Raw genomic sequence first — 17,151 nt, 5'->3', positions numbered from 1 at the left:
GAGAACATACAAGACAATATTCTGAACCATAGCATGTATTTGCATCTTTTAAAATTCTAGTTCAAAAACACCAAGTGATATGAAAATGTATGGCAATAATTAATATGTATTCACATGTTGATGTATCATATAAATATTTATATATTAATCAGCATTTAATACAATATGGAATATAAAAAGCAAGGAAGTAAAAAAAAAAGCAAGGAAGTATAATTGCTTCCTCTATCTGGAATGAAATTCTGTATATTCTCTCATTAGTAACAACCTTTCACCCCCTCAATTAACTTTATCTTTGTTCATTTAAATAAATTTTTCAATGGATGTAATGGAGATATCTAGAAAGATGTGCAACATCTAAGGAAGTCCAAGAAAACCAAATATTCTGCAGTCTGAAAACATAACTCCATATTTGATTAAGAAGTTCAAACAAATCATCCCTGAATTCAGGAAAGAACCACACAGCTGATCTCTCTTCAATCAGCTCACAAAAGAGAACACCTCAGAAGTGTGCTTACTAGGGAAATAGCTCTTCCAGAGAGTACCTGGACAGGGATGGAGGATTTTACGCATTCATGCATGCAAGTTATTGTTTTCTCTTGATCAACAAATCATAGTCCACTGGGTAAGAAACAATGAGAATTTTGCCCCAGGTTGGAACAAGCCAGGGAAAGCGGGGATGCCTTAGTTTCTGTCACTTGGAATACAGGAGAAAACTTGTTTCTACACATAAGCCACTGGACACTACGCTAATGACTTAGCACCTGGCAGAGAGAGAGGAACTTTTTGCAGAAAGGTAGAATATAAATTTTCAGTTAGAAAGAAGTGATGAAATTTGATTCCCTGTTCAATGACTACCTTTATGAATTTGTTTTATAAGTTAAGTTTTATTTTAATTTTTTGATAGGTTCTCTTTGCTTTCTAAGGATATTGCCAAGGCTGTTCGAAAAAGCTCTCCTAAAACAAAAATAGTTACACATATACACATACACACACAATTTGTGCCAGCATATATATGCTCACAGGGAATTAGTGAACTGTATATGTCTATTCCTTGTAACTCTTCATTTCATTAAGACTCTGCCTGAAAATACCCCCTAGGAAATAATTCTATAGACATTTAATTAAATTAAAAAATGACATGTATCTTTCACATTTATCATCATTTCTAAAAATCCCATGAACTGATTATCCTCACCTCTACTGGGAAAACATATCTATTGTTAAAACTTTTCCTAGCCATCCTTCTTATTTTTTTATTATAATAAGTAAACTATAATTTTCTTCACTGTGGTCCTTCTAATTCTACATAAATGTATGCATCTGCATGTAAATCTAAACAAAAATAAATATTTTGATCAATATGTAAAGAAAGACATACATGATACTTTTATAAATACACTATAATCATATGAAAGATAAAATTCCACTTATGCAAATTCTCCTGTGGAAGGACCGTCCTTAAGAACTCCTATATAATTCTAAAAGTGCTACTGGATTTCTTATGTACATTAGATTAAAAATACAATGTTCGTATTCTTACTAATGACAATGTTTAACAGAGTAGTTCAGGAAATGGGTGCATTTTATAATGACGACTGAAGGATTAGTTATATATTCTATTATTAGTGAAATAGACTGTCAGACACCTTATATCAGTATACCACTAATTAAGTCTAGATTTCTCATACAAGCACATCAGGCTCAAACAGGTCCAAATAAAATCCAAACATAATTTTTTCCAAGTATACACCTTTCAAGTACTTTCCAAGTTCTTCTGCTATGTTAACTGAAATAGGTGCAGATCAACACTCTTATTCAGATGAAAGTTGCAAGTCAGAGGGCTTGTTGAATAATATTATGATGAAATACTGACTTAAGGTCTCTATTCCAGATAGTAAAAATAATAAATCATTTGAACATGCTTGTTTTTCCTCAGCTTCTGAGAGCAGTAACTGAAATGAACTTCTGTTTTCCACCACACTGCATGCTCTGTCGGTAATGGCTGTGGTAGCCTGGCAAGGAAATGTCTTAGGCTCTTTCAATCATTGAATTTGATCCCTAATACATTTTAAAGCTTATATTCTTTCATCATCATATGGAGATCTAGAAGGAAGAAGGAAAGTTGCTAAAGAAAACAACAGGCATAATTACTGTTTTATTTAGGATCACTTCAAGATTGCTGCTTGCTAAACATGAGCACTTCCACTGGATGGCTATGATGTGGATATTTGGCAAACTCTTTATTCAGTGGAAGATAAAATATATCATTTTCCCCTTATCAAAAGCTAAATTAAAATGTCAACGGACTTCACACAGACATAATGCTCAAAGTGAAAGGACCATTATTTACTCTATCTTCCCAATCATAAACTTTTTGTTGTGGTAATAATTTGGTTACTTGCTTGATATGGGTCAGATGTAATACAGAGCTCTGAAAATCACATATAATAAAAGAGCAAGTACTTTGTCACTGATGACAGTTTTTAGTTCCTGCGAGAGAGAGTACCACCTGTTAAAGAGAGTACTCTTTGATCTAGTTGCAGAAAGGATTTCTTTTAGGTTCCTGAATTCTAAAAAGATAAGAGAGTGATTTAAAATACTCACTTTATTACAAGGACAAACAAATCTGCAAATTCAGAGATTAGAATTGTCCAAAATTGCTCCCTTTAATTTTACACATGAACGTAATTCATTATTTCTTGTAGTTATAAGTGGGTATTATCGCATCACACATCTATCACGTTGCACTAAATTTCCATGGTCTAGGAGAATATATATTATGAATTAATTTAAAGTTATTGCGTTTCTATGCAAATGGCATACTTTACTTCCATGCTATTCTTTTTTATTTTATATTACTATACATGCTCATTTTCTTGAATTTTTAAAAACACCTGCATTTCCATTAGTGGACATATTTGCCCTTATAACTGGGTTGCAGATGTATTTTAATATGCCAGCACTAATCTGTTTTTTTATTGGAAAGGAATGCTCATATATAAGGTTTTTCTTCTGACCAGAAAAAAAAAAAAGACAAAAAAAAATATAGTTGAGTTCAGGCAGTTCATGATTAAATAATCAATTAAGACCAACTAAAACTGAGAAATGTTAGCATTCATCAATAAACTTGTTAAATGTGCTGAGGGAGTCTCTGTTGTTTAACATCCTTAGTTAGAAGAGAAGGTAATACATGTTTATCTACATGAGGTATTTTTATGGTTTTCATAATTGCTGAGAAATGAAACTAGCCACAGGATCCAAATGACAGTGATTAATGAAGGTAAAAACTCCTATCTTCACAACGTTTTAAAATAAGACTGGTTACTCTGGAGTTAAATTTGATTAGTCAATATCATCTATTAACATGATTATTTTGAACCTTCATATTTAGAATGAGAACTCTAACAGGCACACCGATATAATGAAGTCTCACCTGGTTCCCCTCACTTTCATATTCCCCTACCACGCTGCATGGAGATATGGGTTGTTATTTAATTAAAAGAGGGTATTCCCCAAACATTTGGGTTTTCAGATATTAGACTTCACTTTTGCCACACAAAGCACTTTTGCTCCCTGCTCACTGCTAGTAAAAGGTATAATGACATTAAGGACAAATATCTACATATTTGGCACTTTCAAAGCTATAGCTCATTTTCCAAATTATAACTTCAATTTAATTACTGTTACCATAACTTTAACACTATAAATTCCATGTGGAAGACAGGATATGTTTTAGGTACCTCTAAAATCTGGAGACATTCTCTGTGTATTTCAAGACCTCATTATATAATCCTATGGTAGCAACTTTGTGGGGGCAGGAATGCTTAAGATGAGAAACCGCATTACAACTTCAACCCAATTCTTTTTACAAACCTGAAATTACAGAACCATATTGTCTAACATTTTGTTTATAAAGAATCAGAATATTGTCAACATAATATATTAGGTTTTCATGAAAAGGAAAAAATTCTTCTGAGAGCAGGTACAGAGAATAAAAAAATCAGGTACAGAGAATAAAAAAAGTTTACTATATCTGATCTTGTTCCCTCACAAAATTATTATCACAAAATGTTTGTATTAAAATCTCCATAAATGAGGAGATGACAAATATTTAAAATAATAAAACTATAAATTATTCAATTATTGCATTTATTAAGACCTAGAAAAAAAGGAGAGAGTAGTATTTTAATATTGCTAAAGGCAAACTTAGTTCACTTCAAAAAAGTCACATAAAAAATGGCACCGAGTTTCTGTAAGTCTCTGCTTTAATTTAATATCCTTGAACTAAGCAATACTGGGATAATTCTAGAGGTCTCAGTTTCATGTAGCCTTCCTCCACAAATACATAAGCAACACCAAACCCCCCCAAAAAATAGGAAATCAAAGAAGAGTCCATACATAATTCTAAGAAGTTAGGATAACAAAGAAAGCAAGTGAGAAATCCGGGGATCTTTAAGTGTAGAACATGCAATCAAAAATTAAAAGCAGAATGAAAATACTACGGGAAAAAAGATCCGTCTTCACTCTAAGTAACATTAAATACCCCACAAATCTCTAGTGTTATCATAAATGTTAGCCAGAAAATAACATTCCCTCTAAATACGAAAAAATAACAATAAGCATTAAACAACACGAAGTAATTCAATGTGAAAGTTTCAAAATATGTCATCTAGATAATCCATGTTGTTCTAAATTATGATACTAACATCTATTGCAAATTTAATTCAAACATATGAAAAGTCCTGGTGAATCTGTTATGCCTTCAAGTCAACCTATTTTTCTATTTTTCCTTATGTTTCTTTGTGTTGTTTTACATACATTCTATTATGTTCTTTAGACTATACACCTTTGCCCATTTTTTTTTAAAGGAAAACTATTGACATTTGCATAAAGGGTTGATTTTCCCTAAATCCCTATCTGAAAGCCTGGGACTTGATTTTTTTCCACAAAGTGTTTATGGATTTATGAAAAGTTATCTTTTAATATTCATTGTAAAGACAGAAAGCCAAGGGTAGAGCTTGCAGCCAGGATTTAACCGGCAGTGACTCAACATGGCATTTTTAGAACTGGCATTAGGTTAATTTTCCCAGAGAGAGTAGAAAGGAAGAAATAGGGTTATGAAGGGAGAGAGCTTCCCCCAGACTGTTCAAAGAACCATTGCACGTCATTGTCCAGGAGTTTGCAGTGATCTATTTTGGAACAACTCCTCAGGCAGCTTCATTTGTTGCTTTTGGGGAAGCAGAGTCTACAGCAATCCCCAGTCTGAGTTCAAAATTATTGACTTTAGTTTTTTTTTTAACTTCTAGATTTCTTTGCCAGTGGTTTACAGAGTTAGAAGCCAAATAATAATGTTTACTTTCTGTGCGCCAGGCACTGCTCTAAACAATTTACATGTATTAACTCATTCAATCATAATAGGACTTATAGTATATATTCTCTTCACTTTATATCTGTGGAAACTGAGGCATGGATGAAGCTAAATGTGCCACCCATGGCCACACAACTAGGAGGTGGCAGAAGCAGGATTAGGAGACACTGATAAACACTAAGCCAACCAAAAGAGTGGGCACTTACCATTAACAGCCCTTAGCTTGTGCCTCCCCAAAGCCAGACCAAATATATATATTAAATCTAAGTAAGATTTAATATAAGTAAGACAGTTGCACTGCAAACTTAGTAATAGAACATTCCACTTCAAGCCAAATTGCCATCCATAAGTTCTTCTGCCTAGAAATTTTAGAATTACCACCACCACTTCCAGCGGGACTCTAGCCTGACCTATGTTCTCTGTCTTTGATACTCAAATTCAGAAAATACTATACCTATGTTCATTGCAGAAAGTAAATTATAATTATGTGCTTTTACATCTGTCTTCCTTGCGGGCTGAAACCGTCTCTTTCAACACTGTGTCCCTAACAAATAGCACACAGTCTGGGAAATAATAAGTGCACAACAATTGTTTGAGAATTTTACTTATATTGGGACACCTGGGTGGCTCAGCAGTTTAGTGCCTGTGTTCAGCCCAGGGTGTGATCCTGGAGTCCCGGGATCGAATCCCACGTCAGGCTCCAAGCAGCACGGAGCCTGCTTCTCCCTCTGCCTGTGTCTCTGCCTCTCTCTCTCTCTCTCTCTCAAGAATAAATAAATAAAATCTTTAAAAAAAAAAAAAAAGGAATTTTACTTATAACATCGCACACTATCCAAATGAACTAATGGGTTTCTAATTTGTGGCGATTTGTATTTAGCTGCCACAAATACAAAAGTCAAACTATAAATAAATAAATAAATAAATAAATAAATAAATAAATAAATAAATAAAAGACGTAGCTTAAAATTGCAAGGCAAGGCTCTGGCTCAATCCCCACCCCTACTAGTTTCCCCTATTATCTTCCTTAAGTGGTTGCAGCCTGTAATTGTAATGTTTCTTCTGAGAGTGACTCCCTCTGCTGCTCCAGCAAAGCCATGACCTAAATCAGAAAAGTGCTAAACGCAGTTCAGGCCTAATAGAGCACACTCTGGCTGCTGGCACTAATTGGAGAAGGTAGCATAAATTGGAGAACAGTTATTTTTAAGTCTCAACAATCATTCTAAATAAGCTAGGAGGGCTTTCTGGTAGAGCTCACACCTCCTTTATGTTTTTAGGGGGGGGGTTGCTTAAAAAAAGATCAGTGTGAGTTTTGATCAGGACTTCAAGCTTCCAGACTAAAATGATACTTGAAGAACTTGTCTTGTTGAATGCTGAATCCCCAGTATCCAGAATACAGAAGACGAATCAGTGAATGTTAAAAATCTGATAGTTCTTTATTCTTTGCAAGTATCTGAAAAGTTTATCCTCTGAAGCGTTTTAAGCATTCCTTAAGCTAAAATATGTGAAATTGTTGAAATTATTTTTTCTAAACAAAAGTGAACTAACCTGGTTTTCCTTATCACAAATTTCAAATGTGATTTTATGAATTTACCCTACTCCTCAAATGGAGGAATTCCATGATATAATTATAATGAAATACAGTTATCCTTCATGCCAATTGTCTATTCGTACCACAGCAATATTCACAAATGTGTGAAAGTAATTTCTACTCTACTGTAGGAAGAAGTATAACATTTGTTTTAAAATATATATATATATATATACACACACACAGACACACATTAACGTATGATAAAAGTAAATATTCCCAATATGATTATAGTCTTCACTAATTTTCTGTCCTGACTTTGGTGATGTTAACACTCATAACACTAGTTGGTGCTAGATAAGCATACTATCAGTGCTGTGTAATCCAGAAATAAATGCTTTTCTAAAACAGGAGGGCACTAACTCTGAGACACACTAATCAAATACTCTCTCTCTGTCTCTGTCTCTGTCTGTCTCTCTCTCTTGACCTAGTAAAATCTTTCATTCTTGGAAGTCAGAAACAACACAAATTCCCTGGAGCTAGGAGTTTCCGGCAATTCTGAATGAAATAATTAAGGCATAGCCAGAAAGGAGAAAGTTGTTGCCTTAAAGCCTGGAGAATCTCCCAAGGACCTGAATAAAATGACTGGTGTCTTCACATAAACTACAATTACACAACCCAGTACACTCACAAATAATGCCTGTTATGCATTTTTTTAAAATCCTAAACATCTGTTGTTTTTTTGGCTACCACTGAAGACATACATATTTTCTAAAACTGCTAATTTTTCTAGTAGTTCTCTAACAACAGAATAAATCTCCTCCACATTGTCAAGTACTTAAATTAACTTTCTCATCTTAATTGCATATGTAGTTTCATTCATAAAAATAGTTCATTTCCATCTTTAAGTGTTCAACACATGGAAATCCTACCTTAAGCGAGCAATAGTATCTTTTATTTCCCTACTGTGCTAGTCCAAAGAGAGAAGAGAAAGGAGAAGGCATTAGAAGGAAAAGGAGGTCTGAACACCAGACTGATGTAAAAGTGTGACTCTGAGAGGAAAGTGTACTAGTGGTTCAGTAGTAAGCCGACTGGGAAATGGTTAGAGGGAAGATGATAATAGCCGAGTTTGGGGCTTTCTACATTTGTAGTACCCAACAGATAACAGTCAAAGAGCTGGTGTCCTGAAACATGGAAGATAACAAAGCTAAAAGCCCTAGTATAGTGTTTGCAGGACCACAAGATTCAAACACACAATAGTTTATTCACCAGAAACTGAAATAACTAAACCAACTAAATGGAGAAGAACACCACTGAAATGCACATTCCCAACAGGATATGTTTTATTTTTCCATGTAAGATTACAGGAGTAGGTTCCATCCCCAATCTTTGGATTGCCTGGTCTATAAGAAAAGTGCAACCGGCACACGCGGTCCGTCGTCCGTCTGGAGCCTATTCTCTTTTAACCTATCCTTCCTTCTTTCAATATTAATCCACTTACAATCTCCTGTTTGATTATCTTTATTGATTCCCGCCCCCCCCCCCCCCAACCCGTCTTTTTAATTTGGCTATAGTAAGCTCTAGGAGTGAATCCTATGGCTCTTTTTTGGGCATCTTTGGGGACTTTAACTCGTCCTTTTCCCAAGCATTTCTCTGACCGCCCAGTCCTCCTCCGACCCACCCCCACCTGAACCCCACCCCTAGGCCGGATCCTTTGTGCGCCCACTAACAGTAGGCGATTCCCACCGGGAGTCACGCGATGGATCTCACCACTATTCATCAGGTTGTTCACTTAAACTTCCAAACACTCCTCTCTAAGCACCCTTGGCTGCAACCCAGAGAACTTCTTACCATTTTCAGGAAATCTAAAGGTTCATATGATTCCTCTGTAAAACGGACAGACAGATGAGCTCTGGAAGTATGCATAAGAAAATCAGGGCACAACCTCGGGGATGGGAGGCATCTGGTGAGAAGGGAAGGAAGGATTTATGAGCGCGGCTACTCAGCTAGGCAGCAGGAGAATTCACTCCCGAAGTAGCGATCGCTAATTCACGAAGCCTCGCTAATCACTTACCTGCTCCCCGGGACCACACTCGCTAGCGCGGGGCGCCCCCTGCACCGCCAGGGCCCTCTCCCCCGGGCGCCGGGCCCGCGCGGGGCGTCCGCTGTCCTCAACCCCCAGCGTCGGGGCAGCGCGGGGGCACTGCCAAGCCAGCGCCGCGCCTCCCTGCTCTCCAAATTTGGGAAGTGCAACCGAGAGGACGGGATCCCCGAACTACCTCCGGAGGCTGCAGACGCTTCCTTTACCCCCCGACCTAGGAAAAACAGCTGCCTTCCCTGGCCCCGCGACCACCACTGAAATGCGCGATTAGACCGAGGTGGGCGATCGGCTTGGCCGGATGGCGGGGGGCCCAGGTGACCCGAAACAGAGCCCGGAGGGGCAGCGTTGGCTCTTCCCCGTCCTTCTCCCTTCCTTTAGCTTCCTGAGCTCGGAAGGCTGGAAGCGGCGCTCCCACTCCAAACTCGGGGTACAGGGCAACCAGCCCCCGCGCTTCCCCTCCCTCCTTATCCACCCTCCACTCCTGACCCCTCTCCTCCCAACCCCACCCCGGGCCCCGTCGCTGGTTTTAAAGCTCGGACGCGTTAAATTAAAATGTCAGAGTCACAAACTGGCCCGTCAGCCGGGAGAGTTTCGTATTTGGTTTGGACAACCAGTCCGTTCCCCCAGAGCTCCGCGGCTCAGCGGGAGGAAGACTCCGAAGGGGTCAGAGCGTGGGGCGCGCACGCCCGGGGCCTGCCGCAGGCTGGGTGGCGGGTCCGGGCGCTCGGTGCGTCTCCACAGCGCCCCAAGCAGCAGCAGAGCGGCACCGGCGCGGGCAGGTCCTCGGCGGTAATGGACACATTTCCTTAGCTGAGCGCCCTGGCGCGGCTCGGCGAGCTCAGAGACGCGCTGCAGATCCCGCAACCCCAGAGGCGGCTCAGCGCGGGGAGCCCCCGCGCATCAGGGTGCGCCTACGGCAGGCCACGCCGCCACCCACCCCGAGAGTCCCTCCAACCAAACCTCTCTGGGTACGATATGCAACAACGTGTGAGTGTGGAGCAGAGAGTGCCAAAGACACCCGGGGCGCCCACAAGCCCAGAGGCGGATGCGTGTCCGCATCCACACCCCGTGTGTCCCCGGTCCATCCGTGCCCATCTCGGAAGACGGAGTAAAAATAGCAGCCAAAGCTTCTGGACTAGTTGGGAAAGTGGGACGGGAACTGATTTCCAGCGGGGAGCAACGAGGCGAATTAAGGAAGCCGGGAGGACTGGGGAGGAGAGGAGGGAGGAGGGACGGGGGACCGGGGAAGCGAAGGGAGGTGGCCGCGCAGCCCGGCGGACTCCCCTACCTTGAGCGGCCGAGCCGGTGCCGCTGGCACTGAGCAGGGCCAGGGCAGGTAGCACGAGCATCTGCAGCACGTATCCCAGTCCCAGTCCGCAGCGGGCCGCTGTCGCCCGCAGACCTTTCCTCATCGTCGACAGCGGTGTGCCGGGCGGAACCACTCGGGGAGACGCGCCACGAGCGGAGAGCCCCACCGGGCAGCAGCTGAATCCGTGCACCCTCGAAGCAGCCCGAAGAAATAATGATGACCGAGAGCCGCACTCCACTTTCTCCAAGGGCAGGAGCCAAAGGGGGTGGAGAGGAGACGCCGAGGAGGAGTTTGGCGGTCCCTCCGGGCCGTGCCCTCTAACTGGCGGCTCGGGGAGCGGCTGCTCTGCCCCCACTTGGGAAGTCCGGGAGGCGCCAGGCGGCCCCCTCGCCGCTCCCCCAGCAGCAGGAACAGCCGCAGCTCCGCCGCGCGCCGAGCCCGGACTGCTCTCCGGGTCCCCTCTCCAGTGCCGAACGCACAGGCGAGGGGGGGCGGGGGAGGCGGCGGAGGGAGAGGAAGCGAGAAGTGGGAGGAGGTGGGAGCGGAGGGAGGGAGTCGGGCGCCGCGGAGCTTTCCGGTCTCCAGCCTCAGGGTGCTCACGCCCGCGGCTGGGCTGCCGGGGAGGGTCACCTCGGAGCGCCGGGGCGCACGGGGGCGCGGGGGCGCTCGCCGAGGAGGCGTGGAGGGCGCAGCCCAACTCCGCTGGGGGCTGAGCGGCGGCGGGAGCGCGCCCGCCCGCCTTATGTAAGCGGGGATTGGAGGGCGATGCGCGCCCGGCGCCGGGGGCGGAGAGCGGCTGTGGGTCTGCCCGCGGAGGCCGGGGCGAGACAAGCCTGGGGGCACCGGCGGCTGCGGACGGTGGGAGCGCGCCGGCCTCCCGCGGCGCGCCAGGCTCGGACTCCGCGAGCGCAGCGGGCGCGCCCCGGTCTGTGGGCTGAGCCCGCCCGAGCTCGGCCCGCCGCCTGCCAGCCTCTCCGGCGGCGCCAGCAAAGCCTGAGCCAGACTCCCCGGGACTGGACTTGCTCTACGGCTTGGGCTCTTGCGATTGATTAAGCTGCGCACGGGCTCGCGTTGAAGTCCTGCGTGGGAGGGAAGGAGGCGAGAAGCTCTTGCGGTGCCCCCGCTGCAGCCTGGGGTTGCCAGCGCCGCTCACTGCTCCGTGTTCTGGGGGCCCGCGACTTCTCCGTAGTGGAACAGAAACTAAAGGCTGAAGGAAAACTCATTCTTCAAAAGAGCTGCATCTGCGTGCATCCCGGTGGCTGGCAATGTTGAGTATATAAAGGGTGGCGAGAGGATACCTGATACTGGAACTCCCAGAAACAATGCGCAACAAAATAACAAAATGTGTAGACATTCACCTAAAGTGAGGGTGGAAACTATAACATGTTTTCCAAATTCCTAAAGGTGTGAGTAAGGGCTCAAACTGCTATGAATTTTTTTACCTTTTTTTTTTTTCTTTTTTAAGGAAAAGATAGTTAATCTGGATAGCTAGGTTAAGGATCTCTGCTGTAATGATGAAGGAGGAACATAGGAATGGGTGGATAAGATGACAGGCTAGACAAAAGGAAAAGTGGATGGATTAAAAAGGTCGATACCCATTGGCAGTCCAACATTCTGGGAAGAAGAAAACCACTTCCTAAGCTTAGAACATTTTTAAACTAGTGATAAATAATAGATCAGGGAAAATTTAAGCTGTTGGTGCCAAGGGGGCAATGTGTAAACACACACACACGGGCAGGAGGCTTGTGATCTTACTCTTTTACCCTGGACAGGTCAGGTAAACTGCATGTCTCAGTTTCTACATCTGTGAAATATTTCATTAGACGGCTTTAAAGTTCTTTTCAGTGCTAGCATTCAATGATTCTGCCTGCCAAGCTCCATCTGAACCTCTAACCAGTAAGACCTGTCTTGGATGACTCCAATAGATCCGAAAAGGTCATACTTGGCAAAGACATTGACAAATCTGGCCATTTCTTTTTCCTGTGGAGGCGCTGCCTGTCATGCTAAAAATTCTTCTTTACCCTCTTCACTTTCCCTTACCCATAGAGAGATGTCATGATCTTTTGGTAAAAGGATAACTTCTGCCTCCAGACTGAGTTCAGTTTTCTCAGCATTTCTTATGACAAGGTGACAGATACTGAACGATAAACCTAGGTGACTCAGTTTCTTAATCTGTAAGATAGGTCTAGTACCAGTAACCATCTTATAGGGCTCTGTGAGAAATGAGTGAAAGACATGTGAAGTGCCTGACACAAAATTGTTAGCTGCTATTCTTGCCACTGATGAGTTCCATCAGCTGCATGATGTCTAGATGAGTGCTGTCCAACAGAACTTTCTGCAATGAGGAACATGTTCATATTTATGCTCTCTAAAATGGTAGTCTTAGACATGTGTGGCTGTTGAACACTTGCAATGTGGCTAGAATGGATTGGCTATTTTAATGTAATTAATTAATTTTATTTTAACAGGCACACAGCTAATGGCGATTATGATGGACAGTGCAGCTAGGCACCTCATACTGTCATTTATTTTGAGGATTATATCACCATAAGGACTTAGGATTATATTTCATATTTGTTTGGCAATTTTTCCAGGAAGCAGAGCCGCTTAATTCCTAAGAAATCCTCACATATACTCTATCATAGTAGCAACACCTAAAAGTTTTTTTGTTTATTCATTTACAATTTTATTGTTTATCTTTTCTAGCTAGAATTTCACTCTTTTTTTTTAAGGCAGAGACTTTGCCTGGTTCATCATTTCATCCCCAGCTCTCAAGATAGAACCCAATATATAGTTGGTGCTCAATCAATATAGGTTGATTGATTGTCAAAAAGTCTCAGTAGGAAAGAATCCTCAAAGTCTAGTTAGTTAAATACAATTAAACCGTTACATCATCTTGTTTGGGATATTGAAGTACCCAAAGACAGGTATTGCATGAAATTAATTCCTTGAAAGAAAAGAGGAAGAGAAGAGAAGGAAAAAGTAGTTCAATACTGAAATTCAGCCTAAAGAGGGCAGGAGAATGGTTTGCGAAATGGTGTGTAGAAATGAGGTGGAAAACAGAGGAGAGAGTGAGAACACAGGAACAGGGGCAGGAAAAGTATCAGCAAATGGATCCGCTTTATCAAGCAGGATAGTTTCCTACAATCCATGGTTGCAGACAGAACTTACCTTGTATACCAACATTCTGCTTGGTTTTTGCTGTTTTTTTTTTTTTCTTTATGAACTAGATAATGAAGTGCTGCATAGGCTTCTAAGCATAGGATTATTAACTTACTTCACTTAGAGATAGGCTCAAATGTCTCTGCTTAGAGAGACCTTCTCCGGCCAACAACCTAAAATAACATATGCCTTAATTGCATTCATGTGCTTTGATTTTCCATCTAACATTTCTTTTATACAAACCTGTATATGTACTTGTAGATATATGTCTACATATGTGTATGTGTATATGCAGTACACATATGTGTGTCTATGTGTATGCCTGGGTTTATGTGTTTGTGTATATGTATGTATGTATGTATGCTCTCCAATAGAATGAAGGCTCCTCAAAGGGGGGGATTTTTTTTTCCTAATGCTTTCACCACCCTGTATCCAGAACCTAGAAAACTGCCTGGCACATAATAGGTGGTCAATAAACACCTATTGGTGTTTATCCAATAAACACATTGGATATCGAATGGAAGAACGAGAACCAATGAAATTTTAAAACTGAGTGAAGTCCTTGATTGAAGCAAAATCTCAAATTATGAACAGGCTTTGCTAGTTGTTGAATAAAATCAAGTTTGGGCAAATTTTCACCAAAAATGAATTTAAATATGACTTTTTCAGGGTTGGAATACTGCAGGTGTTTGAGGTACAAACATGAAATTCATCTCATTTTTAAAAATAAAAATCTTCATTTAAATCCATGAACAAGGGCTTCCTTTTTCTAGCTGCAATGAGTGGAGAATTAACTCTGGGATAATAAATCCCAGTGACAGGTGCTAATGGGAATTAAACATGCAAATCCCTTGCATATCCCTCCAGAAATCTACACCAAAAAGTATGCTATTTAGCACACAGACTGCTTGGTTATATTATTTACTCTAAACCAGTGTGTAAAAAGTTCTCAGCTTAAGGCTTAGGACCTAAAAAACAACGGAAAATGTATTTTAATTATAGAAATATTTTCTTTCATTTTATCTCTCTAATGTGCGATTCCCCACATTTTGTATTTTTATGTATCTTAAAAAACGAATAATCATACGAGAAATATTATTAATCGGCAACAAAGGAAAGGGATTTTAGTGAGTAAGTATAAGATGGTGATGAGAAAACTTCCTAACTAGGAGTTGGAAAAATTACTCAGGTAAAATTACTGATGACATCAACTAAAAGGAGCCAGATGGTCCAGATTCAATTGATTCAATCCTCCTTCTCTGCCTCAGCCTACAGAAAGGAATTTGATTGCCATAAACCCATACACTCTGGGACTTTATACTTTGTTAATTGTATTAAATAAGACCCTTTTGTTTGCAAGTGATAGAAACCCAACTTAAAACAGCTTAAGTATGAAGGAGAAGTCATTGTTTTACATAATTTAAAAGCCATGGATAATATTAATAGTGACTAACACTTATTGATCAAACATTGTGTGTCAGATTCAATTCTAAGCTCTTCTATGTGTGCTATCTCATTTAACCCTCAAAATGAGGATTAATACAGCCAAGGGCGCCTGGGTGGCTAAGGCTGTTGAGCCACTGACTCTTGGTTTCAGCTCAGGTCATGATCTCTGGGTCATGACCTCAGGGTGTGGAACAAGCCCCGCAACAGGCTCCATGCTCAGTGCAGAGTCTGCTTGTGATTCTCTCTCCCCTCTCCCTCTGCCCCTCCTCTCTCCCAAATAAATAAATAAACCTTAAAAAATAAAATAAATAAAGTAATTCAGGGATATCTCAGAGATATTGTGGGTTTGGTTCCAGACCACTGCAATTAAGTAAATATCTAAATAAAATGAGTTGAATGAATGTTTTGGTTTCCCAGTGCATATAAAAGTTATGTCTACACCCTACTGTAGTCTATTATGTGTTCAATAGTGTGTCTAAAAAAACAATGTATGTACCTTAATTTGAAAAATACTTTACTGCTAAAAAATGCTAACCATTATCTGAGCCTTTGATAAGTCATAATCACCTATCACAGATCACCATAACAAGTATAATAATAATAATGAAAAATTTGAAATATTGCAAGAATTCCCCAAATGTGACACAGAGACATGAAATGAGCAAATGCTTTTGGAAAAATGGTGCCAATAGACTTGCTTGATAAAGGATTGCCACAAATCTTCAAATAGTAAAAGAAAAAAAATGCAACACCTGCAAAGCATGATAAAGTGAAGAACAATAACACGATGTATAGTTGTATTATTATTTCCATTTTATATATGAAGAGAGTGGTTACATAATTTTGCTCAGCAGACTATCAATCCAGTAGAGTTTATTTACTGAACTTTGATAAGTGTATAGCACTGAGATAGTATCTTCTCCTCAAGGAGTTTATAGTTGGGGTGTAGAGATAGCATTTACAAGAAAGAAATAAAGCTAAAGATAACATGAAACACAGAGAAGGGAGAAAGGAAAGAGAAAGGAGGGAATAAAGATACAAGGAACAAAAGAAGGAAGGAAGAGTAAAACAAGAGAATCTAAGAAAAAATAAGAGAAGGAAAGAAAGTCCAATGTGATTTCTGTTTTTGTGTAGTATACTGTAATTGCTATAAAAAGGAGAAAACAATGAGCAGCTCAATAAAAACTATATGGGAAATAATATGATATGTAATGTAATAGAAGATTGGTAGGGATAGATATTATAATTATTGCTTACTAGAGCTTTTCAAATACCTCATTTTATTTTAAATTTATCTGCCAAATTGGACCATAGTGGTTTCTCTTGTGTTACAGATTGAAGAAATAAAGATACTTTATGGAATGGTAGGAAGGTTATGAATCAGGAAAGATGGATTTAAGTCTCTACTTATTTAACATGTTTGCTCTGATAGTACTGTAGCTTCTTTGTACTTTAATTTCTTCCTTATATAAAATGGGAACAATATGAACACATAAAGTTGCCCTGAAGATGAAATGCATGTAATGGTACTTTGTAATGTTTCTATGGACATTATTATGATATGTCCGATATTGTCCATGGTACTTAATTTGCATAATAATTTAAAAATGGCATCAGTGATGTGGCTTTCTATACATGAGTAATACTACCCTCGTGTAAAGTTGGAGCTGTTCTCACTATCACGCTCCCTTTTGCCCACATTATCTATTCAATTACTAAATCCATACAATTTTACTACTTAAAGGTCTCCAGTACCTATTCCTTTACTTCCAGCCCCACAGACACACAATATATTGGCAAGTTCCCCATGGTCTTTCCTAATTACTTCCTTACTAGCCAGTCTGCCCTCATACTCCAATCCATGCTCTCTACACACTCCAAATGACCTTCCAAAATGCAAATATTGTCATTTTACTGTCCTAAAAATCTATTTATTAATTCCTCATTGTCTTAGGCCCTCTTTCCCAAAGTCCATTATGGGGAACTTCTGGAGTAAACATAGTTGCTAGCTTGCATTATTTCTTATTCTTTACTCCTTGCCTGTTTATACAATTGACTTTTGCCTTTGCCATCCTTCTCACCATAAGTGAGGTGGATTTACCTGCCTCACCAATCATGGCTTAGCCATGAGACCGATTTTTGCCAGTGAATGTGGGCAGAAGTTATAGTGTACCAGTTCCTTTCATTGCATACTTTTGCTTTTTTCATGTGCTCCTGCTACTAGTCATGAGAAGAAC

At 40.6% G+C, this 17,151-nt stretch overlaps 1 protein-coding gene across 3 annotated transcripts in view; it reads right to left on the bottom strand.

Moving 5' to 3' along the window:
- Nucleotides 1-11,230, bottom strand: part of UNC5C (unc-5 netrin receptor C) — a 353,473-nt gene extending 342,243 nt beyond the window's left edge. The window contains exon 1 of one of the 3 annotated variants that reach the window (XM_026015628.2): nucleotides 10,286-11,230. In XM_026015628.2, the coding sequence (XP_025871413.1) occupies nucleotides 10,286-10,409 (124 nt within the window). In that variant the 5' untranslated portion in view covers nucleotides 10,410-11,230. The remainder of the gene's footprint in view (nucleotides 1-10,285) is intronic. The other 2 variants (XM_026015627.2, XM_072755605.1) reach the window with 2 other exon arrangements.
- Nucleotides 11,231-17,151: the final 5,921 nt, after the last annotated feature.

Source organism: Vulpes vulpes, chromosome 4, assembly GCF_048418805.1.
Source record: "Vulpes vulpes isolate BD-2025 chromosome 4, VulVul3, whole genome shotgun sequence".
NCBI classification, from domain to species: Eukaryota; Metazoa; Chordata; class Mammalia; order Carnivora; family Canidae; genus Vulpes; species Vulpes vulpes.
This window is presented reverse-complemented; position numbering and strand designations above follow the sequence as displayed.